Source organism: Anguilla rostrata, chromosome 2 (assembly GCF_018555375.3).
Source record: "Anguilla rostrata isolate EN2019 chromosome 2, ASM1855537v3, whole genome shotgun sequence".
Taxonomy (NCBI): Eukaryota; Metazoa; Chordata; class Actinopteri; order Anguilliformes; family Anguillidae; genus Anguilla; species Anguilla rostrata.
The window spans coordinates 70912332-70938497 of NC_057934.1; the positions used below are offsets into that span (position 1 = coordinate 70912332).

The window sequence follows — 26166 nt, forward strand, 5'->3', positions numbered from 1 at the left end:
TCCCTCAGGGTAAATCAGTGTCTGTGCCTCAGGGTAAATCAGTGTCTGTGCCTCGGACAGTATGGGAGTGGTCCCTCAGGGTAAATCAGTGTCTGTGCCTCAGGGTAAATCAGTGTCTGTGCCTCGGCAGTATGGGAGTGCTCCCTCAGGGTAAATCAGTGTCTGTGCCTCAGGGTAAATCAGTGTCTGTGCCTCAGGGTAAATCAGTGTTTGTGCCTCGGACAGTATGGCAGTGCTCCCTCAGGGTAAATCAGTGTCTGTGCCTCAGACAGTGTCTGTGCCTCGGGCAGTGTGGCAGTGCTCCCTCAGGGTAAATCAGTGTCTGTGCCTCGGACAGTATGGGAGTGTTCCCTCAGGGTAAATCAGTGTCTGTGCCTCGGACAGTATGGGAGTGTTCCCTCAGGGTAAATCAGTGTCTGTGCCTCGGACAGTATGGGAGTGGTCCCTCAGGGTAAATCAGTGTCTGTGCCTCAGGGTAAATCAGTGTCTGTGCCTCAGGGTAAATCAGTGTCTGTGCCTCGGACAGTGTCCAGGAGGCTTCCCCACGCGGGAATGCTTTTTGTTGCTTTTCCCAGGATGCACTCTGATCTCTCCAGAACAGCCTTCTTGCACAGCCACAGCCGTGCGGAGCCAGTCCCAGACAAACTGCGTCAGAACTTCACCCAGCTGGGGGGGTAAATGACATCACACGTGTGTGTCCAGTGCGGGGTGGCTGGGTAGCCTAATAATTGGAGAGCTGTGCTTGTAACTCAGAGGTTGCGGGTTTGATTCCCCAGGTGGGGCACAGTACGCATGAGCAAAGGCAGCGGACCCGTTTTCCTTCAGTAAATGTCCCATCTGCACCCGTCTCTCCCAGCCCCATACCACCCCCCCTCCCCCTCCCCCCCCCAAACACACCCTGTCTCAGCAGTGTGGTATTGGCAGAGCTTTGGACGGGTCTCCAGACAGACAGACAGACAGACAGACGGAGGGGATTAGGGGCCGTCGCTGTGTGATATTAAAGAAGGTGACAGCTGAAGCGTTGTCTTCTCCGCTCAGATGACACTAATCCGCCAGACTGTATCCACAGGCCCGGGGTGGGAATCGATAGAGAGGGTCTGTGCACGGCCAGCGATATAATCTGCCTCTGATAAGGAAGTACTGCATCTCTGTGTGCAAATAAGTCATTTCTGCCCAAAAGCAAACCCTTCTCTTTCTCTTTCTTTGGGTCCCTCTCTGTTTTGTGAGTGTTTTTGACAGGTTGGTTTGGGGAGAAAATGGCTGGGTTTTTTGTGATATTTGGTACTGGGGGGGGGGGGGGGGGAATCAGTGGGATTGTTTAACGGAACAGCAGGACCCCCCCCCCAGATGCATCATGGGCACACCTGCTTTTAATTATGGCATTAATAAAAGAAAGAAGAGGGATGGCAGCCTGTGTGTGAGTTTGTACTTCGACAAAGACAAGATGTTCGAAAACACGGCCGTTTATAGCATAAAAGTGAGCATTTTAAAATGTAGCGTTGCAGCGCATTCTTGGGAGTTGCTGTTGTCACAAAGCCTCATGGGAAGTGTGGCTGGTTCTGCGAGCAGCAGAATGGAATGTTCCTTTTGGGCTCTGCAGCCTGGGGCTCAGTGGCGAGGGGGAGAGAACACCCCCCTTCCCTTCAAAAAAAAAAAAACAAATAAAATGAATACATGCAGGTGCAAAAAGGAGTTAGGTGTGTGTGAGAGAGAGAGAGAGAGAGAGATAGAGAGAGAGAGAGCAGCGCCTCAGTTTGGTTCCTCTATTCAGGGTCCAAATTATGCCAAATTAAGGTTCTTTTATTTTATTTTATTGCCCTGAGGGGTAGCTCTTTGCATGTGTACAGAGTTTCATGACTGTAAGCTGTATTCAGGTGAGCTTTTTGGCAAAATTACAACAGAGTTCCAGCACAATAATGCTAGTAAAGATAACGATAATGATAATAATAATGATAATGATAATGATGATAATAATAAAGATAATGGTACTGTTAGTGATAATGGTAGTAATAATAATAATAGTATTTAGGTTTGAGTAATGTAGAGTGTCCTCCTCCCCACAGCCTGCAGTGCTGGATAACCTGCTGACCTCCATGAAGTTTGTCCTGCACGGGATGGGCGTTCTGCGCATAAACCTGGCCAATGCCAAAAACAAAGTGAGTTCCTTCCTCCTTTCATTGTTTTTATCTTTCGTTCTTTCCCTTCGCTCCTCCTCTGCCTGTTCCGTTTTTTCGGTTTCGAGGTGCTTGACCGTTCCCTGATCAACCTCCGGGGCGGTACACGTGGATTCCGCTTTCGGTCCCGTGCTCCCCCCTGCAGCAGGCGCGGTTGTCCTTATTAACCCTTTAAGGTTACTCGCCGGTGTGTCACCCCTGGGAGGGAGGTGTTTCGCCAGTTTTGGGAGTGCACCGGAGTTTGCCCCATGGGGAGAGAGAGAGGGCCACACCCATGCACCTTCACCCTTCCCCCTCACGAGTTCCGGGCAAAAACGATAAAGTAAAACCACAAACTAAAGACGAAAGAGAGCAAAACCCAACAACAGCTTTTCAGCTCGCCTCTGGTCGATAGCCTGCTATTCAGCTGACCAGCTCCTCTGCTTTACAGCTGACCAGCTCCTCTGCTTTTCAGCTGACCAGCTCCTCCTGCTTTTAAGCTGACCAGCTCCTCCTGCTTTTCAGCTGACCAGCTCCTCCTGCTTTACAGCTGACAGTCCCTCTTCAGCTGACCAGCTCCTCCTGCTTTTCAGCTGACCAGCTCCTCCAGCTGTTCAGCTGACCAGCTCCTCCAGCTTTTCAGCTGACCAGCTCCTCTGCTATTCAGCTGACCAGCTCCCCTGCTTTTCAGCTGAGCAGCTCCTCCTGCAGCTGACCAGCTCCTCCAGCTTTTCAGCTGACCAGCTCCTCTGCTATTCAGCTGACCAGCTCCTCTGCTTTCAGCTGACCAGCTCCTCCGCTTTTCAGCTGACCAGCTCCTCTGCTTTTCAGCTGACCAGCTCCTCTGCTTTCAGCTGACCAGCTCCTCCCGCTTTTCAGCTGACCAGCTCCTCTGCTTTCAGCTGACCAGCTCCTCTGCTTTCACTGACCAGCTCCTCGCTTCAGCTGACCAGCTCCTCTGCTTTCAGCTGACCAGCTCCTCTGCTTTCAGCTGACCAGCTCCTCCAGCTTTTCAGCTGACCAGCTCCTCTGCTTTTCAGCTGACCAGCTCCTCCCGCTTTTCAGCTGACCAGCTCCTCCGCTGTTCAGCTGACCAGCTCCTCCTGCAGCTGACCAGCTCCTCCAGCTTTTCAGCTGACCAGCTCCTCCAGCTTTTCAGCTGACCAGCTCCTCCTGCAGCTGACCAGCTCCTCCAGCTTTTCAGCTGACCAGCTCCTCCAGCTTTTCAGCTGACCACGACTCCTCCAGCTTTTTCTCCTCGCTTTCTCCTGTTTCTTCTCTCCTGTCCTGTGCTCAGCCCCTCTGGGCATGTGGTCCCAGTCTCGGCCCCGTGTCATGGAGAGGAGCTCTCTGTTCAGCACCTGGGCTGATTAGTTAACACAAGCCAGGTGTGCGTGTTCTCTCCACCGGTAGGCGTGGCAGAGACCAATCCGTTCCACTGCCACAATCGCAAATAAGTGATTACAATGTTCTTAACTGAACTGAGCATTCTAACGCTGATGTAACAATCGCTACTGAAAGCAGTGAGGTTCTAGAACACTGGCATAGAATTTTGAAAAAAAAAAAATTCCAAAAAACCTACTGTTCAAAGGCTTAAAAAAAAAAAAAAAACTTTATTTTTCTCTTGTCACTAAAATAATAATGCTAGTTTGCAAATGACAGTTATGCAGGGTTTGTGGCTGGCAATACTTTTACTGGCCTGCTGTACCAGAACGTAACAGCAGGGGGCAGCAGGTCTGCACTCTCCCTGGTCCGGCTTGGTCCTCCGGGCCTTGTTCGGTCACCACTGCTGTTTACTCAGTGCAGACTTATTAGTCTGCTGGCAAATCCAGCGCATTCCCCAACTGCCTCTGGCCCGGTCTGAAATCCAGGAGCCAAAGCCAGCAGAATCCAGCCCTTTCTCACAAAATATTAAAACAGTAATGATAAAGATAAGAGAGAGATTTATTTTTATTTTGAAAGATTTCAAAGGATTATTTTTATATTTTGTAGTCTGTTCTCCCTTCATAGGGAAATGCGTGCTTTTCTTTATCTCAAGAATGTTGGCGTTGGGTTGTGATGTTTTTACTGTACATATAAACTCAGACAGTATGTGTGTTGCGTTCAGGAACTGAAAAAAGTTATTTGGAAAAATATATGCTTTTAAAATTCTATCTAAGCTGGTGTCCAAAGGGTTAATCTATTTCAAATATTCTTTGATCCAATTCTGTGTGTGTGTGTGTGTGTGTATGACTGTGTAAGGTGTGTGTGTGTCTTGTGTGTTTGTTTGTGTGCCCCACCCACCCACTTGTACATAAAAGATAATAATTTACTGGTCTCTGAAAGACGAGGATTTCGTGTTGTGACTGGTATGTACTTACTGATCAGTCGTCTGAAGTGTTTTCCGCCTTAGAATTCACAGGAATTCACCCCCCTCCACGCCCCAAATCTTCAAACTAAATTTACACCTTTGAAAGTACAATAATGTTGTTTTTGGCTCCAAATAAGTACCTTTTACAAACGAAGGTACGCATTAACTATGTATTGCTGGTTGTGGGTGTTTTTGTATGCACCTATAAGCGCTACACCTCAGTGGCAAGCATTTGTACCTTTTTAGGCACTTTTCCCCGCATTTTTTTTTCTGAGTGTGGATTCTAAAAACCGCCGTTAGAATATTTAGCTTCAATATCGTCATCTTGGTCCGAAGCCTTTTCGCGACATTGTGTTTGCTGGTTTGGGGTAGAGTTGTACATACTCTAGGCACGTGCTCTTGCGGTGCACTTTTGATTACGGCTGCACGTGAAATATTATTATTCGCTCTCCGTGCGTGACCAAGCGCCGCCGCCGCCGCCGTCACTTCCAATACCGTTGCTATGGCGTCACTGAACAACGGATAATGTGAAATACGCGCAGGTTTTAGGTCGCGTGATCCTGCAAGTAGACATTCTCCGGTTTAAAAAAACGGTGCTTATTTCTCCGGCTTTATTTTGTACGCTGCCGTTAAATTTCGGGTTTTCCCGCCACTTGTCACGCTGCCATTAGCGGGACAGATGCTCTAATTACCAGCAGCAATAAATACTGTAATTGAGCTGCGTAATTACAGCTTTTGTAATGAGGAGGAAGGGAGTGGGGTTTTTTATGCTGCGATAATTACGCATTTGGTCTTTGCGCGTTTAGGCTTGGGTATGGAGCCCATTGTGGCTGCTTCAAAATGTGGCTGCACCGCGGGGGAGGGAGGCGGAGCTGAAGCGGTGAACTCCCGAACTCCTGAAAAAATCAGGCCATAGGTCAAAGGTCGTTGTCTGGAAATATGAAGTGCTTTTCGAGTTTCAAATGGATGTCTATTTAAAAGTAAAAAAAAAAAAAAAAAAGCCTTAGGGAGACATTTAAACTAATGTTCTCAGCAACATCCTGTCGTGTGTGTCGTGTGTGTCGTGAGTGTGAGTGTGAGTGTGTGTGTGTGTGTGTGTGTGTGTGTTCTGCTCGTGGCAGTAACGCGCCCCCTGCTGGTGGTTCTCAGGTCCACGCCCACTCGGTGCTGTCCTGTGGCCGCTGCTTCGATGAGGATCAGGTGCTCTTCCCCTTCATAGGCCACGCCCTCTGCTGCCTGTGGGCCGACCAGGGCGTGCAGTCCGCCACCACGCGCGGGTACGAGTACGAGCTCAACGACTCCGCCCTGTAGTGAGTACCGCTGCGCCCCACACCGGACCGCACTGCACCACACCATACCGGACCGCACTGCACCACACCACACCGGACCGGACCACACCACACCACACCGGACCGCACTGCACCACACCATACCGGACCACACTGCACTGCACCACACCATACCGGACCACACTGCACCACACCATACCGGACCGGACCGCACTGCACCACACCGGACCGCACTGCACCACACCATACCGGACCGGACCGCACTGCACCACACCGGACCGCACCGCACCACACCATACCGGACCGGACCACACCACACCACACCGGACCGCACTGCACCACACCATACCGGACCGGACCGCACTGCACCACACCGGACCGCACTGCACCACACCGGACCGGCCCGGACTGCACCACACCACACCATACCGGACCGGACCGCACTGCACCACACCGGACCGCACCGCACCACACCATACCGCACCACACCATACCGGACCGCACCACACCATACTGGACCGCACCACACCGGACCGGACCGGACCGCACTGCACCACACCGGACCGGCCCGGACCGCACCACACCATACTGCACCGCACCACACCATACTGGACCGCACCACACCATACTGGACCACACCACACCATACCGGACCGAACCGCACTGCACCACACCGGACTGCACCACACCATACTGGACCACACCATGCCGGACCGGACCGCACCGCACTGCACCACACCGGACCGCCGACGACTGCACCGCTGCACGCACGCACCACACACACGTGTGTGTTGTGTGTGCCGTGTGTGATGTGTGTGTGTGAGAAGTGTGTGTGTGCGTGTGTTGCTGTGTTGTGTGGTGTACGACGTGTGTGTGCGCGCGCGCGCGTGTGTGTGTGTGTGTGTGTGTGTGTGTGAGTGTGTGTGTGTGTGTGCGGGTGTCTCTACGCTAATTTAAAGAGATGTGTTGCCCTTTATCCCTCTGAGTCTCTCGGTGAGAGAGAGAAAGAGAGAGAGAGCGAATCGGACTGAAGGTGTCAGACTGAACTTTCCATCAGCTGGAGGTTAAAGGTCAGGTGCAGGGGTGGGCTGCAGGAAGCTGAAGCCTTTTTTTAAAAAAACTGTGTTTTCAAATGAAGAGTTTTTTATGCGCTTGGTTATGGGCTTGGTTGTGGGCTTGGTTATGGGCTTGGTTATGGGCTTGGTTATGGGCTTGGTTATGGGCTTGGTTATGGGCTTGGTTATGGGCTTGGTTATGGGCTTGGTTATGGGCTTGGTTATGGGCTTGGTTATGGGCTTGGTTATGGGCTTGGTTATGCGCTTGGTTATGGGCTTGGTTATGGGCTTGGTTGTGGAACAGGTGTAGGGATGGGGGGGTTGAGTCAACAGCCAGTGGTCTCACAGCGGTAGGAAAGAGAGGAGGAGGAGGAGATTGGGGAGGAGAGACAAACTGAGAGGAGTGAGAAATGGAATGAGAAGGTGAAAGAGCGAGTGAAGCTGGGGGGGAGGTGGAACGTGGGAAGGTGGGAAGGAGAGCTCTTCTGTGATTTCTCTTTTTTTTTTGTAATGAGGAGGAAGTTTTCCTGTCCTCTCTGTGTTCAGCTCGGTGCTGACTGCTCAGCAAAACAGGAATTGCCTGAGCTGACGACCAGGCGTCTTACGCAACGATGCGCAGTCAGGTGGAGCAGGAGCAAGTCCACTTTTATTTATATAGCTAATTTAAAAACAGGAGTTGCGCCAAAGTGCTCTGTATGCGCAGTCGGGTGGAGCAGAGCTCTGTATGCGCAGTCGGATGGAGCAGAGCTCTGTATGCGCAGTTGGGTGGAGCAGAGCTCTGTATGCGCAGTCGGGTGGAGCAGAGCTCTGTATGCACAGTCGGGTGGAGCAGAGTTCTGTATGCGCAGTCAGGTGGAGCAGAGCTCTGTATGCGCAGTCAGGTGGAGCAGAGATCTGTATGCGCAGTTTGATGGAGCAGAGCTCTGTATGCGCAGTCGGGTGGAGCAGAGCTCTGTATGCGCAGTCGGGTGGAGCAGAGCTCTGTATGCGCAGTCGGGTGGAGCAGAGCTCTGTATGCGCAGTCGGATGGAGCAGAGCTCTGTATGCGCAGTCGGATGGAGCAGGCTCTGTATGCGCAGTTGGGCAGAGCTGGGCTCTGTATGCACAGTCAGGTGGAGCAGAGCTCTGTATATGCAGTCGGGTGGAGCAGGGCTCTGTATGCGCAGTCGGGTGGAGCAGGGCTCTGTATGCGCAGTTTGGTGGAGCAGGCTCTGTATGTGCAGTTTGGTGGAGCAGGCTCTGTATATGCAGTCGGGTGGAGCAGAGCTCTGTATGCACAGTCGGGTGGAGCAGGGCTCTGTATGTGCAGTCGGGTGGAGCGGGGATCTGTATGCGCAGTTGGGTGGAGCAGAGCTCTGTATGCGCAGTCGGGTGGAGCAGGCTCTGTATACGGAGTCGGGTGGAGCAGAGCTCTGTATGCGCAGTCGGGTGGAGCAGGCTCTGTATACGCAGTCGGGTGGAGCAGAGCTCTGTATGCGCAGTTCGGTGGAGCAGGCTCTATGCGCAGTCGGGTGGAGCAGAGCTCTGTATGCGCAGTTTGGTAGAGCAGAGCTCTGTATGCACAGTTTGGTAGAGCAGAGCTCTGTATGCGCAGTCGGGTGGAGCAGGGCTCTGTATGCGCAGTCGGGTGGAGCAGGGCTCTGTATGCGCAGTCGGGTGGAGCAGGGCTCTGTATGCGCAGTTTGGTGGAGCAGGCTGTGTATGCACAGTCGGGTGGAGCAGAGCTCTGTATGCGCAGTCGGGTGGAGCAGAGCTCTGTATGCGCAGTCGGGTGGAGCAGAGCTCTGTATGTGCAGTCGGGTGGAGCAGAGCTCTGTATGCGCAGTCGGGTGGAGCAGAGCTCTGTATGCGCAGTCGGGTGGATAGGATCAGTGTGTTTGGTGTCACAACGAATGGGCCCCAGTGTGGTTGAGATGGGGGGGAGAGGCTAATTAGCACACAGCGGCTGGTTGGCTCCATGCTGCTTTGTGGAAATGACTGAAATCAATCTGGGGGGGGGAGGCGTGTTGGGGGGGGGGGGTGTTAGCTGGCCAAGCGGATGGTGCTCTTTTAGGCCGCTTCAAAACTGGACCAAGTTCAAATGCCCGGGGAGGGGTTGGGGGTGACAATACACGGTACCAGGAATTACAGGAACACTCAGAATCCGCCCTTTCACCTCCCAAAATTAATTCCTGGCCGGAAGACTGCCTGCATCACTGCCAACAGACCCATTTATCTCATGGCACATTTTTGTACAAATAAGGTCACACTGATGATGATTACCACTGGGTATGAAACCGGACCAAGGGTCAGTCCTGTCTCTGACACCAAACCCCCCTTTTCATGAATATTCCCTTTCTTATTCAAATATTTTGATTTGGAGGCTTGTTTCAGCCACAGTTGGAGGTCAATTCCATTTCAGTTCAGTCAGTCACAATTCAGTTCACGGACTGAGAGAAATTTCCATTATCTCCTATTAGCTTTTTTTTCAGTATTTTTAACTGTACTTCATTTCCTGAAGTATTGGAATAATAAATTAATATTCATGAGTGGGGGGGAAGGGGGGGGGGGGATTTATTTGAATAATAAATTAACATTTGTGAGTTAAGCGGGCTGTCGGTTTTCGTGTGTTTTTCACCCAACACCTGTAAATAAATGCCCTTTTCTTTTTTTTCTTTTTTCATAATGGAGCTTTAACGTGACGCCTTTCTTGCCTTTCTTCCTCTTGGGTTTGTGATTGGTCCAGGCCACCGAGCGGTCTGAAGCTGGTGAGGTGGGCCGTCCTTCTCTCTCAGAACACAAATGGACTTTCTTTTTTCCCCCCATCGCTTCTCAGTCTTTAAACACGAACGATGAAGGGGTTCTCTATCTCCATTTCTCTCTCTCTCCATCGCTGTCTCTCTGTCTCTCTCTATCTCTCTCTCCTTTTTTGCATCTCTCTTGTCTGTTTCCCTCCCTCCTCCTGGGTCTGACCCATTATGAGCGTGTCTTTATGTGTGTTTCCCTCTCTCCGTTTCTCTCTCTTTCATCCTGCCCCCTTCCCTCTCGCTCACCCCCCTCTCCCGTGCCCCCCTCCCCTGCCCCCACCCCGTAGATGATTTGCGCTGTAGAGTGAGATAACGTGATAACAGGCTTGTCAGTAGCTTGTTGTTTCCCTGTCTATTGCGTGTCACTGGGCTTCATGGTAATTGGAAGTCGATACTGGGACAGGGTGCTTGTGGCATTTGGGATTACTCTGACCGCCCACACAAACCTCCCCCCACCCCCACTCGAGACACCTGCACTCTGTCTCCCCCCCCCGTCCCACCATTCTTCCATCTCTCTTTCTGCACTCATCCCCCCTCTCCCCTTCTCTCGTTCTCTGTCCCTCCTTCCCTCTATCTCTCTCTTGCTCTCTCGCTCTCCCTCCCTCTCTTTCACTCCTCCACCTCTCTCTCTCTATCCCCTTCTCTTTCACTCCTCCACCTCTCTCTCTCCCTCTGTCCCCCTCTCTTTCATTCCTCCACCTCTCTCTCCCCCTCTATCCCCCTCTCTTTCACTCTTCCACCTCTCTCTCTCTCCCTCTGTCCCCCTCTCTTTCACTCCTCCACCTCTCTCTCTCTCTCTATCCCCTTCTCTTCACTCCTCCACCTCTCTCTCTCCCTCTATCCCCCTCTCTTTCACTCCTCCACCCCTCTCTCCCCCTCTCTTTCACTCCTCCACTCTCTCTCTTCCTCTATCCCCTCTCTTTCACTCCTCCACCCCTCTCTCTCTCTCATCCCCTTCTCTTTCACTCCTCCACCTCTCTCTCCCCCTCTATCCCCCTCTCTTTCACTCCTCCACCTCTCTCTCTCTCTCTATCCCCTTCTCTTTCACTCCTCCACCTCTCTCTCCCCCTCTATCCCCCTCTCTTTCACTCTCACCTCTCTCCCTTCTCTTTCACTCCCCACCTCTCTCTCCCCCTATCCCCCTCTCTTTCACTCCTCCACCCTCTCTCTTTCTCCCCCTCTCTTTCACTCCTCCCCTCTCTCTCTCTCCTCTATCCCCCTCTCTTTCACCTCCTCCTCTCTCCACTCTCCTCTCTCTCTCCTCCCTATCCCCCTTCTCTTTTTCCTCCTTTCACCTCTCACTCCTCCCTCTATCCCCCTCTCTTTCACCACTCCTCCACCTCTCTCTCTCTCTATCCCCTCTCTTCACCTCCTCCCCTCTCTCTCTCCCTCTATCCCCCTCTCTTTCCTCCTCCACCCTCTCTCCCCCTGTCCTTTCACTCCTCGCACCTCTGCTTTCTTAATTTCCCCTCTCATCCACCCTCGGTCTCGCCCTCCTTCACCGTCCAGCCTGTTCCCTTATCGCCCTCTTTCACTGCCTAGCCACTCTCCTCTTCCCCAGCCGCTTCTTTCCATATCGCTTCTGGGTGCTTCATGTCTTGGCTGGGAATACGTCCGCCACTCGGACCACTCAACTCACGCGCTCGTGCCGAAGTGTCCAGCTTGTTTAAAGTCCCAGCTTAGCTACTACTAGCTAGCCTAGCTTAGCTAACTGCAGTTTCATATCCTTCTGGCTTTTCTAATCCACAGCCTGTCTGTCCCCTAACAACTGATCTCACACCAGTACCTGTCACTCTGTCTCCCTAACACTGATCACACAGTCTGTCTCTCCCCTAACACTGATCCCACAGTCTGTCTGTCCCCTAACACTGATCCCACAGCCTGTCTCTCCCCTAACACTGATCACACAGCCTGTCTGTCCCCTAACACTGATCACACAGTCTGTCTCTCCCCTAACACTGATCCCACAGTCTGTCTGTCCCCTAACACTGATCACACAGTCTGTCTCTCCCCTAACACTGATCCCACAGCCTGTCTCTCCCCTAACACTGATCCCACAGCCTGTCTGTCCCCTAACACTGATCCCACAGCCTGTCTCTCCCCTAACACTGATCCCACAGCCTGTCTCTCCCCTAACACTGATCACATACACTGTTCTCTGGTTAACCTTTTCTGCTCTTTATCAATGGCCTGGCTGAGATCACTTGGACAGGGTTGTGTCAGGATCTGTTTTATGATTTCTCTCTCTCTCTCTCTCCCTTCCTTCCTCTCTCCCTATCCTTTCCCCCCTTCTGTCTTTCCTCTTTTATCTCTCGTTCCATCCTTCTCTTTGTCTCTCCCTCCCTCCCTCGCTTTCTCTCTCTCTTTCTGCAGTTTTTTTGAGAACATGAGTCGGATCATCTCGCCCGAGTACATACCCACCGAGACGGATGTGCTGAGGGTGCGACTGCGGACGACCGGGGTCATCGAGACGCAGTTTAAAGTCAACCACCTGGTCTTCAGGTAAGAGACAGAGACGCAGTTTAAAGTCAACCACCTGGTCTTCAGGTAAGAGACAGAGACGCAGTTTAAAGTCAACCACCTGGTCTTCAGGTAAGAGACAGAGACGCAGTTTAAAGTCAACCACCTGGTCTTCAGGTAAGAGACAGAGACGCAGTTTAAAGTCAACCACCTGGTCTTCAGGTAAGAGACAGAGACGCAGTTTAAAGTCAACCACCTGGTCTTCAGGTAAGAGACAGAGACCTAGTTCAAAGTCAACCACCTGGTCTTCAGGTAAGAGACAGAGACCTAGTTTAAAGTCAACCACCTGGTCTTCAGGTAAGAGACAGAGACGCAGTTTAAAGTCAACCACCTGGTCTTCAGGTAAGAGACAGAGACGCAGTTTAAAGTCAACCACCTGGTCTTCAGGTAAGAGACAGAGACGCAGTTTAAAGTCAACCATCTGGTCTTCAGGTAAGAGACAGAGACCTAGTTTAAAGTCAACCACCTTATCTTCAGGTAAGAGACAGAGATACTTTAAAATGTATCTCTGTCTCTTACCTGAAGACCAGGTGGTTGACTTTAAACTGTCCTGAAAACTCAGAGATGATTTATGTCGCCACCAGTAATGTCTAACTCAGATCCTGGAGGGCCGCAGTGTCTGCAGGTTTAACTCCAGTCCTGGAGGAACGTGGTGTCTTCAGGTTTAACTCAAGAATAGCTCAAATGTTTTCATAATTCAAATACAGTAATAAAAGAAACGTTGAAGTTTTTTTTGGCATAACATAAAACTAAAAATGAAAGTATATATATATATATATATATATATAGGGGCTGTCTGTGCCATGCTCTTGACTTTGGGTCCTGTGGCCAATAAATGTGACTTTGTGGATTCATTATTCTGTAACAATGTCACAGATGACAGGGCTGTTGCAGTATAATTTTCCACACGGTGGCATATCTGCCATTTGAATTGTAATGCGGCATTACAATGACGCGCTCGTGAAATAAACGGCAGAAATCGTTAATGCCGTGAGGCGCGGAAACACCGAGAGCCAGATCTCCTTTCGGCGCGACTCGCCCGCGATACGGGACAAACGCGACAATAAAGAAACGGCTGAAGCGGTTGTGCTGAACTGGTTGTGAAATGCTGTCCTGGAACGAATAAAAAAATGATTTCTTTCTCTTACTTATTGCGGTAACGCCCACCACAGCCGCCCCTCTAGGTCTGAACCCCATTTATTTTACCGCATTTTAATCGCTTTCATGAGCGGCAGTAAATTGAACTACCTCCGGCAGCGTCGTGATTTTTTCATACGTTACGGTTTCATTTGTAACCGCTCGGTCCCCGCGCCCCCGGACCCGCGCGCCGCCTTTGATGGACATAATGCGCTTTTTATGGTTTGTTATGATGTCACATAATCCTTCAGAAGTGAAAGCACGTGAGGAAAATAGGACGGCGGGTCTGGTTGGTTGGGTTGGTTGCTTCCTATCATTTCGCCTCCTGTTAATTCATTCGTTTGAAATACACCGGAGATTTTCGGACTCCGTGTTAAAGTGGCCGTTCGCGGGCGCGGTCCTCGGGACCCCGCCGGCGCCCGTGGCGATTAGCCAAATGCGTCGTGGCGAGGGAGCGCCTAATCGTCTCCTTCAGATTATCACGCCTATTCAATTTGTTAATTGGTAAATGTGGATTTGAATATGTGGCTGAAATGAGCTGTATACCCTTGGAGTTTGTGATTTGCATCAGAAGTAAATTCGTTAAAAGAATTTAATTAAGGGGGAACTAAGACACTGGCGCTCAAAGCCTTGAAGTTTGGAGCTGTGGTGCGATAAGGGGTCTATCGAAACCCCCCAGAAGGTTGAGATTATTACATTCAAATGGAAAATCCATCCTCGTATTATTCGGCTGTCTTATTGAAAACTCTGCTTATCTGATTTTGTCCGTGCGCTATTTTGGATGCCGCAGCTCACGATACATATTTATGAATTCGGCGGTTCCCGTTCCTGGTGAGATGCAGCGGGCGGACCGTTTGGGAGGCCAGACCCCTCCCGCGTGGCAGAGGGGCCGGTCCCCTGCCGCGGCTCCTTGTGATCCCATCTACCGCCCTGCTTTCCCCCGCTCAGAATAAGGAAAACAATAAATAAAACTAAAGGAAGGAGAACTGTTGGCTCTCCTTAAAAAAATCCCTCTTGCAGAACCTGATATTTGGCTGTATTTAATGGCATTTGCTGGGTTTCTGCCCACTTTTTGATTCTGTTTAAATCTTCTGGGAGTAATTTTTTAGATTCCAACTTCAGAAATACAGAAATGGTATTTCATGATTGCTTGAATTTTGTATTGTCTGTAAACTCCATCAGACTACTTAAAGAACTCCATAAATATCATTAGTTTTAGTAGAGGAAAGACGCTGACCCCTGTGGGACTCCACTTCCCACAATACCTTGCTCAGATATCATGCTTGCTATAGTTACTTTTGTATTCAACCACGCAATTTTCACACACAAGTAACTCTCCAAATAGACACAAATGAAATAACAGTAATTCCTGCTGATTTAATTTTGACAAAGAGTGTCTCGTGTGTCTCACTTTATCAGATGCTTTTTGAAAGTCTAAATGTGTTTCATACTCCTGGTTTGGTCCAGGTGGTGTGATAGGCCTGACCAGCATCTTTTCAGAGCCCTATTGGCTATCCATTAAAAATGTTGTTTTTTATTTTTTATTGACTTGTTAGACCAGGGATGATCTGTCTGTTGAGGCCCGTAGTCCTGCCAATTTTCTTTTCTACCTGGTAGTTAATTTATTGATTAATCACCCTGATTAATTGATTTAACTCTGGCCTGAGATTTAACTCGGTATAAATTGATCCTGATGGGAAGGGAAGGGAACCAGCAGTACTGCTGGCCCCGAGGGTCCAATCTGAGCATCCCTGTTTTTGACCATTGTGCTGCATTACCACACTGAGCCCCCAGGGGGCAGCAGTGCAGGGCCGTGGGGAAGCCTCAGCTGGTGTCGGAATGGCCATTATAGCCTGACATTTTGTTTTGAGCGGAGGTGGATTGGGTGTACTTCACAGAAATAAATAAATAAAACATAGTGGGAAGTGAAAGCCAAAAAGAATGAAAGAATGAGCACTTGAGGTTCCCCTCGCTTTTGTGTGCTGTAGGTTAAGCAAAATGGGGGGACGGGGGGAACAGGAAATAGAGTGCGCAGGACTGCACCTTTATTTCCTATTGTTTATTCTCAAACAAACATATACAATTCTGCGATAAAGGTCACCGGAATGTTTTATTTTTTTCAAACAATTTTTTGATGAAAAAGGTTTTTTTTCTTCTTATTGTCCTTTCCTTGCCCATGGAAGGGTGACCCCAATAGTGATCTCTGTTAAGGCTCTGTTCCAGTGTGTGGATGGGCCCCATGGTCTGGTATCTGTTAAGGCTCTGTTCCAGTGTGTGGATGGGCCCCATGATCTGGTATCTGTTAAGGCTCTGTTCCAGTGTGTGGATGGGCCCCGTGGTCTGGTATCTGTTAAGGCTCTGTTCCAGTGTGTGGATGGGCCTCATGGTCTGGTATCTGTTAAGGCTCTGTTCCAGTGTGTGGATGGGCCCCAGGATGTGGGTATCTGTTAAGGCTCTGTTCCAGTGTGGTGGATGGCCCCATGGTCTGGTATCTGTAGGCTCTGTTCCAGTGTGTAGATGGGCCTGGTTTGGTGCTGGTAAGGCTCTTTCCAGTGTGTGGATGGGCCCCATGATCTGGTATCTGTTAAGGCTCTGTTCCAGTGTGTGGATGGGCGCCATGGTCTGGTATCTGTTAAGGCTCTGTTCCAGTGTGTGGATGGGCCCCACTGTCTGGTATCTGTTAAAGCCCTGTTCCAGTGTGTGGATGGGGCCCCATGGTGTGGTATCTGTTAAGACTCTGTTCCAGTGTGTGGATGGGCCCCATGATCTGGTATCTGTTAAGGCTCTGTTCCAGTGTGTGGATGGGCCCCATGGTCTGGTATCTGTTAAGGCTCTGTTCCAGTGTGTGGATGGGCCCCATGATCTGGTATCTGTTAAGGCTCTGTTCCAGTGTGTGGATGGGCCCCATGATCTGGTGTCTGTTAAGGCTCTGTTCCAGTGTGTGGCACTGTAGTCCTCCAGGGATGGGAAGGGTTTCATCCAAAATGGCCGCCGTGGAGCAGGAAGCGGTTGCGTACTGTTTTCGAGCTTCCTGTGTCGGCGCAGTCGACGCGTGTGTCCTCCTCCTGCGCAGCCTGCGCAGACGCAGCGTTTCGCAGGTAAATGGGCTGCGTTTATATAGCGCTGCCATGCCAAGGCACCAGTCAGCTCGTTGGGAGCAGTTAGGGGTTAGGTGTCTCGCTCAGGTACGCTTCGACACGCCCAGGGCGGGGGGATCGAACCGGCAACCCTCCGACTGCCAGACAACCGCTCTCACCTCCTGAGCTGTGTCGCCCCCGTAGGCGCGTTGGCATGCAGCGCCAGACAGCTGCGCGCTGTGAAAATGGCGGCGTTTTGTCCGCGCGGACGCCTCGTGCCCGCGAGGCTCTGGGGTGAAAGAGCCCTCCCTCGCTCGCTCGGACCCCGCTTATCATTCATGCGTTTCCCCGGGAGCCATCCTGTCGATTAAAAAGTAATAATATCAATTACTACGGAATGCTCTGCTCTTCTGCCCTGCGTATTAGCATACTGCATATTAATGTTTTCTCAGCTCAGACTGTTTCACCAGCTAGCCTCATGCCCCAGGCTGTCATCTGCCCAACCACCTTTTCTGTGTGCTGTGATAGATTCCCCATTACCTCCCTGTTCACATTTAACCTTAATTGTGGCTGTTTATCTTAAACTCTGGACACCAGAGGACGTGCTCCCCCTCTATATTTGGGTTCCTCTTTGTCGCCAAAGTTTCCAGCTTTCAAACGCCATTTTTATGTTCCCTCAGAAAATGTCTTGCATGTCTCTCTCTCTCTCTCTCTCTCTCTCGCTCTCTCTCTCGCTCTCTCTCTCTCTCTCTCTCTCCCATTCTCTCTCCCATTCTCTCTCTCTCTCTCTCCCCCATTCTCTCTTCTCTTTCTCTCTCTCTCAGGGACATAGCCGTGGCAACAGCGACGCGAGGAGAGCGCACGGGACGCTGTTTTGACCGGCATCCGGCTTCGAAGCGTAGTTTTGTTGGGTCCTTCCTTGCTGACGTGTGCCGGATTGTAGGCATGTTTTGCCCCTGCCCCCCCCCCCCGGTCTGTGACAATCAGAGAGCATTCGCTCGGGTCTGCTGAGTTTGAGATGTTTACCGCGCTCTGACGGTTACCGGCGGTTACCGGGGTACAGAGGTAATCAGATCAGTGGCCACGCCCGGCCCGACGACGCGCTCCCTAATTTCAGCGTTCCGGAATGTTTCCCCTAAAGCGGCGTTTTTCGGCGGGGGTCCGGAGATAAGGGAAGGGGGGGGTGATGGGTGGCGGGTGAACCCCAGTTTTCATCATTGAAAGGCGCAGATGATTACGTCGCTGACGGAGGGCCGAGAGCAGCCCGGGAGAGGGGGCGAGCCGCGGGCACGACCGCTAAATTTAACGGCCCACGATCCCCAGACACAGGCGAGACCCGCGACCGTCCTTCCGTCATTCTTCCTCTGAAGGATAATTACGCGATTTGTTGGGGGGGGGGAAAAGACCCAAAATCTGCATATCTGTGGTGGCAGATCACAATTCCCTCATGGCGCTCCCCCTTACGCTTACACAAGAATACGACTAAGAAGGAGGAGACTGAGGCGTCTACGCTGCGGGGTATTTGGTTCTCAGAAGTCTGAAGGAGAATGGGCCAATTTAGGCTTTTTATTTGTTTTTCATCTCTTGGCGAAGGGAGAGATGGCAGAGGAATGATATTCAACCGCTACCCCATCCCCCCCCCCCCCCCCCCCCCCCCCCGCCGCTGAAAGTGGTTTCATCAGCTCGTGCTGTTTGTGTTGCTGTATCAACAGCCCTGGTAATGGCACCGGGCCCAGCTCACACACCGCCCTCTGGCTGCACATGAAATAAATAAGAGACACAGACCCTGAAGTGGGGGGATTGAAGCACAGATAGCTGTAGGACTGGGTTGGGGCGGGGGGGGGGGGATATTTTCTCCCCTGAAAGAAATAATCAAGTAGGAAATTGAAAGTTGGTTCCCATTTAGTGTGTAACACCTTCCTCCTTTCAGTGGCCGGTGGAGTTAGGGGGATTGTGGTCAGCGAGAGTCACGCTCGAGAAATACTTTTGTTTTTTGTTGGTAAATATTGGGTTGCTGTCCACAAGAATTCCTACCGAATGGCACGTCCATCACAGCTGCCGTTTACCTCACAAACGGAGGCGTGGGTCTATTCGTCAGTTAATTAATCAACAAATCAAAATTGTATTTATAACGTGTTTTTGAACAAGTAAATGTACGTCGAAGTCAGTTTCACTGCAGGGGATAAAGGATTGAAAGGGAAAGTTTAAAAATGTTTTTTTTTTTTTTTTTTTTTTTTAAATAAAAAAAGAAGACATATCACTTGGTTAAAAGCCAGTTTAAAAAATAGATCATTTTCAGTGATTGCGTGTTTTAAATTTTGACGGACCGGGCCGTAGGACTGCTAAATTGTGCCTCTAAAGAGGCTTCGGACACCCGGTGCTCCTGAGGGATCTCGTCTGAAACGCAGATCCGCGACGTAGCCTGGCGCAAGCCCACGCTGCGATTCACTACGCCAACGGGTGAAATCATTTTTAAATCACTACGAAGATGAACGGCCAACCGACGCAGCGACTTAAAGACGAACGGGCGTGTACACATGAAAAAAGACGCGTGTGATGATGAGCTGTTTAATCCTGGGCTTGGTTTGGACTCGCTTCGCTGCTGTGCTTGTCATTTATGTTCGGATGATGCGGCTTTAATCATCTCTGCTGCCCCCCCGAGGGGGCGGTGGACTTTTAGCCTGTGAGCGTTAAAGAGCTCATTTGGGGTAGTGGCATCGGAAAGGCCGGTCCGTCGTCTGGTCAGATGTGCCTCGTGTGGCGACGTTGTGCGTTGCATCCCCCGGCAGTAATTACTCTCTTGTTCTGCTCCAGCTGTGCCTTCGTGGTTATAACCGATTTCCGTGGTTCTCAGGAGAGAAGAGAAAAAAAAAGAAAAAAACACACGGTTGTCAGCTGTGTTTGAATCATGGATTTGTTGAGGGACAGGTGGTGTACGGTGGGCAGATGTTCGTTACTTTATAGTTTGTGCTTAAGCTTACGATGACGTCAACGTGAAACACAGTCACACACACGACATCCCCGGGGAGGCTTATGGACACTGTAGCGTTTAGTTTCGCATTTATTAAATAAAATACGAAAGAAAAACTGCGTGTAATAAAAAGGAAAGGAGATGACTGTTTAGGGAAGGTCTAGATTTAAATACATTTGTGGGGGTTCCTGGGTGACTCAGCTTGTTAATTCTCCTGTATTGTGCACGGTTGGGCCCACAGTCTGCTTTCTGAAGGTCTGTGCCCCAACTGCGGGTGTGCAGGTTTGACTCCCAGGTGAGGCACTGCCATTGTTTGTTTGACTCGGGTATTTCATCTGAATTGATTCATTGAAATATTCAGCTGCACAAACATGTTGGGTGCGTAAAGTGCAGCTGTGTAAGTACCTTTGGATGTGTCCAGCTGCACTGATGCTCTGTTAACGTTCTCCTGACAACACGGTTATTACAGACACTTGCAGTGAATCCCTGTGTGCCTAAGTTTCTTTCATTAGTAAATACGAAATTGAGAGAATTATAAGAAAATGTTCCAGTAATATATTTTCTGTAATGGTCCTGTCTCTGTCTGTGTCTGTCTGTCTCTCTGTCTGTCTGTCTGCCTACCTGTCTCTGTCTGTCTCCCTGTCGTCCTGTGTCTGTCTGTCTGTCTGTGGGCAGGATGTATGACGTGGGCGGGCAGCGGACAGAGCGCAGGAAGTGGATCAGCTGCTTTGAGGATGTGCGGGCCGTGCTGTTTGTCGTGTCGCTCAGTGGCTATGACATGACTCTGGTGGAGGACCCGTCTATGGTCAGACCCCGCGGGCTCGAATCACCACTGACTGCCTCCTTCTAAAATCACCACTGACTGCCCCCTGTTAAAATCACCACTGACTGCTTCCTGCTAAAATCACCACTGACTGCATTCAGCTAAAATCACCACTGACTGCATTCAGCTAAAATCACCACTGACTGCCTCCTGCTCGAATCACCACTGACTGCATCCTGCTAAAATCACCACTGACTGCATTCAGCTAAAATCACCACTAACTGCCTCTTTCTAAAATCACCACTGACTGCCTCCTGCTCGAATCACCACTGACTTCCTCCTGCTAAAATCACCACTGACTGCCTCCTGCTAAAATCAACACTAACTGCCTCCTACTCGAATCATCACTGACTGCCTCCTGCTCGAATCATCACTGACTGCCTCCTGCTAAAATCAACACTGACTGCATTCAGCTAAAATCACCACTAACTGCCTCCTTCTAAAATCACCACTGACTGCCTCCTACTCAAATCATCACTGACTGCCTCCTGCTCGAATCACCACTGACTGCCTCCTACTCGAATCATCACTGACTGCCTCCTGCTCGAATCGCCACTGACTGCCTTCTTTAATTAGTCTGGGAATAAAATCACCCTGTTAAATCAAAGTCGCATATGAATTTACAACCTTCAAGTATCAGAATTCAGTGAAATGGATTTATTTTTTCACACGTCTGTTTTCATAGCACTTGTGAAAACCTGTGGAAATATTTTGTGTGTTCTAATGTTCCTTTGAATTTGTTTCTTCCACAGAACCGTCTGCAGGAAAGCTTAAAACTCTTCGCCTCTATCTGCAATAACGTTTTCTTCAGAAGTACCTCGATGGTAAGCCTTCGGTCCTCATCCCGCTTAACTCCAGCGCGGCTTCGGAATAATCCGGATAAATTCTTCCTTCATGAATGTTTGATGACTGTCTTGGCGTGCTGGGACCCACAGGAAGGGCTTATCAAAAGCATCTGACTCCACTGTTTAAGGCTGAAACGAGTCCTCTTCTGTGTGGCAGCCACACTCGGGCAACTGCCAGGGATTGGACAATCATATTGTTTGAAGCACATTTATGCGACGATGGGTCATTTCGGCACAAGGATGTACCCCGTGGCCTTGAATTAAATCCGGACCGTGCCCCTGCCCAGCTGTGGCCGGTCGTCCCACCGGGCAATACGGAATTGGCAATCGCATCGCCCGGATATGGGAGGGCTCAGACCGTTTGGGTTCTGAGTTTCATCGCTCTCTAGCGACCCCCACTGGTCGATTGGGCGCCCGCGGACTGCCTGTGAAAGCCGCGTACGACGGTAGTTTGTTAGCGGTGGTAACGGTGAGCCGCTGGGCTGGACTGGTTGGACTTTCGGTACGGTTTTGGTGTGGCGGTGCGGCGTGTACCTCTGCCCCCATCTCCCCCTTCACCTGTCGGGAGATGGCGGTTTGGGTAACGGACCCCCATCTCCCCCTTCACCTGTCGAGAGATGGCGGTTTGGGTAACGGACCCCCATCTCCCACTTCACCTGTCGGGAGATGGCGGTTTGGGTAACGGACCCCCATCTCCCCCTTCACCTGTCGAGAGATGGCGGTTTGGGTAACGGACCCCCATCTCCCCCTTCACCTGTCGAGAGATGGCGGTTTGGGTGACGGACCCTGCCGAGGTGTCCCGCACAGCCTGGAGCCGGAGTCTTCCTCAGGTCCCAGCCGTTTATCTGTTCCCCCTCTGTCACCTCTCCCGCCAGCCACTCTGCCGCGCGGTAATTAAAGACGGCGGCTACCCGCTCGCCGCGGCGTGCGTCCTAATTACCCCCCCCCACCCCCCATTCGTCAGCGCTTAACATGCGAGCCGCGATTGGAGTGCGTGGGGGTGAAATCGGTTCGGCGGGCGCGAGTCGCTGTTTAAAGGTGTGTAACGAGCTCGTGTTTAATTGAGCTTGTTTGGCCCGTTATGGGGCCATTTCAGTCCTCAGCCGGCACCTGCGGGGAGACACATTACTGCGAGGCCTTTACACGGAGCGGACACTAATTACCTCGTTAAGCCAGGGGGCGTGGCCAGTCCCACCAACATTTCTCCCTTTCTGGCCGACCCGTTTCATTTTAATAAGGTGTTTAATAAGTTATTTTTGTGTGTGTGTGTGTGTGTGTGTGTGTCGTCTTACATCTATTTCATTTAATGCAGTGCCCTTGTGTAGCGACAGTAGAGCGAAGGTTCATTGTTTTTGACTGTTTGAGATCAAAAAATTAACATGAGACCAAAGTACAGACCAGCAGGGTTCACTTCAGGGCATTTACGTGCGTACATGTTTTACCATTTTACCTGAAATGGCAGTTTTTGTGTTTAACCCCCCATCACAAAAAAAACAAACATTTTTCCTACAGTTATAAACCGTCATTTAGAGAACACGTCAATCGGCAAAGGAACATTCTTGGAAGGGGGTGGTTACATTGGCCCAGTATATTTCATCGCATAAATAAAGCAGCAACATCTTCAGTAGATGTTGTGCTTTTACCTGATTTTCTCAGTGTTGTGATTTTATTTTAGTGATGTATCCATGGAAAGTGTGTACCCTAAAGCCTGTGCTTTTACCAGAACCACTCCTTTAAAAAAAAAAAAAAAAGGTTTTACTCCAAACCCTAAATGAAAAAGCACTTCCGTTAATTCACAACATTCCCTCCTCCTCTTGCTACAGGAATAGTTCACTTTCTGTGAAGTATCCTTCATTGCACACTCAAACTGAAAGAATCCCAAAAAACTCCAGATCGTGATCTAACCCTTTATGATGCTGTTCCGGCTTATGGATGGGCCCCATCAAAAACACACGTTCGTAGTTCCTAAGCGTACTACATTACATTACATTACATTACAGGCATTTGGCAGACGCTCTTATCCAGAGCGACATACAACAAAGTGTATAACCATAACCAGGAACAAGTATGACGAAACCCCTAGAGAGAAGTACCGGTCCAAGTACAGGGAACAACCGCATAGTTCAACTTGGACCCTGATGGTTAAACTGATTAACACTAACAACGAGAACGGCAACAACGCAATCTATGGAAAAATAAAAATAAAAATACAAGTAGTCGTTAAGACAGTTGCCGTTGCTGCTGATATTATATTTCATGAGTCCTATATGTCATGAGTACCGCATACCAATAGCTAACTGGTTCCCGACTTGTAACTAAAAATATTGCTTATTGAAAATTGCCCCATTCATTTCCCCATTGACAAATTTGCGGGAAAACGAGGGGAGTGGCTTGGTGACGTTTACACTTACAAGCTCTATGAAAGTGTGAATTATTATTTTTTTCTTTCTTTCTTTTTCAGATCTTATTCATGAATAAGATTGATCTGTTCCAGGAGAAGATCTTGCATTCTGGACGGCATTTGCGCCTGTACCTCCCCCAGTTCAGAGGTGAGCCCCTGGGGGGGTCTTTCTGGGAACGGGTAGAACCGCGTTCGCGTAGGTTTTGGTGGGCAGACAGGGAGACATGTCAACCCCAGTATTTTCATATGAATTGATTGCTGGCCGAGCTCGTTTGCACCAGGCCGTGGGGGTCCGGCAGTGTGTCTCCCCTGCCTGTGGGTCAGAGAGGGCTGCCCAACCCTGTTCCTGGACGTCTACCATCTTGTAGGTTCACACTCCAACCCTAACAAAGCACAGCTCATTCAGCAGCTAGAGCAGGGCTGCCCAACCCTGTTCCTGGACATCTACCATCTTGTAGGTTCACACTCCAACCCTAACAAAGCACACCTCATTCAGCAGCTAGAGCAGGGCTGCCCAACCCTGTTCCTGGAGATCTACCATCCTGTAGGTTCACACTCCAACCCTAACAAAGCACACCTCATTCAGCAGCTAGAGCAGGGCTGCCCAACCCTGTTCCTGGAGATCTACCATCCTGTAGGTTCACACTCCAACCCTAACAAAGCACACCTCATTCAACAGCTAGAGATCTTGTTTGAGCTGCTAATCAGTAGAATGAGGTGTGCCAAATTAAGGTTGAAATGAAAACCTACAGGGTGGTGGATCTCTCTGGAACAGGGCTTGGCAGCCCTGTAAATGTGGAAGTGTAAACACCGAGGTAAAGTTGAAGTGTGCTTGTGGAGATGTACATTCAGTCTAGTCATGTCCTGCGTTTCCCTGGATACACATCACCGTCAGCCACAATCAGTAGAGAGATATGAGTGAGCCTCAGCCATCCCACCCCCCCACCCCCCTGCCATGCTCATTTGAGTTTAAATGCTGGGGGCGCCCACGTCTCTGACTTATTCACCTTATTTATGCACAACCCCCCCCCCCCCCCAACAGAATCAGAAATCAGTCTTCTATAAAGACCCTATAAATAACTCATGGGGCCAATGGCCTGTTGTTATTGATGTAAAGTAGTGAATCCTTATCCTTTTCTTCTTGGGGTCTTGTGATTCTTGTGTATTTCTAACCCAATGTGACATGGGGTTTAAGGTTATGCGGATTCTTGGCTATGAAGGCTGGGTGCTTCTCATAAACACTCGGGTGGCTCTGGTTTATTTTGGGTATGTGTTAGAGGGGGGAGGGTAAATATTAGAACAGCCTTTTTTGTGACAGAAAAATGATGAATGAAGTGTGACAGTCTTAAAATGGCGTACCAAGCTGTGAGCCAATACTCTGGCTGCTGAACCAGAAGCTATTTTAATCCAGGAAGATCCAAGGTAGTTTTGGACGGGTTGTGGCCAGTGGTGCTGACAACAGAGTGGGAAGAGATGGGTTTGGGGGCGTGGCTTAATGAAAGGGAGGACGGTAGATTGGGGGTATGGCCTAATGAATAGGAGGATTATGTTTAGGGGCGTGGCTTAAGGAAAGATGTTCAGTATAGACTGGGAGGAGACTGCTTTGGGGGGGGCATGGCCTAATGAATTGGATGATGATGTTTGGGGGCGGGGCTTAAGGAAAGATGTTCAGTATAGAGTGGGAGGAGACTGCTTTGGGGGGGGGCATGGCCTAATGAATTGGATGATGATGTTTGGGGGCGGGGCTTAATGAATGCGGCTTGGCTGAGGTATTTGTTGGACCCACACCTGTCCCTGGCAGGTGCGGACTGTGACGTGGACGCCGCCGCCCGCTACATCGCGGGAATGTTCGTGGCGCGCAACAACATGCCCAGCAAGCTGGTCTACCACCACTTCACCACGGCAACCGACACCTCCAACGTGCAGGTCGTCTTCCAGGTTGTCATGGACACCATCATCAAGGAAAACCTGGAGGCAGTGTCTCTCCTCTGAGCTTGGTGCCACGGCGACCGAGTGCCCTGGCGACTGAGTGGTGCGGTGACTGAGTGCCGTGGTGACGGTTCATTCCCAGGATCACTAATGGCACCTGGAGAACACTTATGTATGTTTTTCTTGTTTATCTGTGTGTGTCTGCGTACGTGTGTGTGTGTGTGTTTGCTCTTTTTTTTTTGAATTCAGCATTATTTAAAATTTTTAAATTTTTAAAAATATTTTCCGTCTTTTTTTTTTGGATGATCTTTAGCTCTTTGTGATAAAAATGTATGTATTTATTATGTAGTACATAGCTGTAATTGAAGCATAACTTTTTTCTGTTGTTTTTTTTAATCAGGTGAAAGCATTTCATTTATGTCCTTTTGTTCTGTTAAAGATCACCAATCCTTGTAGACAGAGTTTCTTCTGGGGGGGGGGGGGTCAAGGCCCCTCCCCCTCCCACTGACACGTTTTCCTGGTTACTGGGCAGAGTTGCCAACTGATGTGTTGCCAAGGCAATGGCCTGGCCCCCTGTTGCGAGATTTGGGGGGGGGGGGGGCACTTCTTAACAAGCCTTCACAGGACAGTGTTTTCATTAGAGGAATAGTGTGTGATGAAGCTCCCATTTGGGTTCCTCTGACACCCCCCCCACCTCCCTCACCGCCCCCGGCGCCTCCCGTGTACCCCGTCCCAATTTATTATGCATCATTAATGCCCCCACCATCCTCCCCCAGCCACCTTTCCCCAAAGGCATGTCGCCATAGCCACTGGTGCGAGCATCGGTACAC

At 50.2% G+C, this 26166-nt stretch overlaps 1 protein-coding gene across 3 annotated transcripts in view; it reads left to right on the forward strand.

The window, feature by feature from the left end:
* The window catches only part of gnav1 (guanine nucleotide binding protein (G protein) alpha v1), a 42700-nt gene extending 16534 nt beyond the window's left edge, over window positions 1-26166 (forward strand). For all 3 annotated transcript variants that reach the window (XM_064324348.1, XM_064324346.1, XM_064324347.1), the window contains exons 4-10: window positions 2064-2156; window positions 5653-5813; window positions 12007-12135; window positions 20014-20143; window positions 20914-20985; window positions 23468-23555; window positions 25209-26166. In XM_064324348.1, the coding sequence (XP_064180418.1) occupies window positions 2064-2156; window positions 5653-5813; window positions 12007-12135; window positions 20014-20143; window positions 20914-20985; window positions 23468-23555; window positions 25209-25399 (864 nt within the window). In that variant the 3' untranslated portion in view covers window positions 25400-26166. The remainder of the gene's footprint in view (window positions 1-2063; window positions 2157-5652; window positions 5814-12006; window positions 12136-20013; window positions 20144-20913; window positions 20986-23467; window positions 23556-25208) is intronic.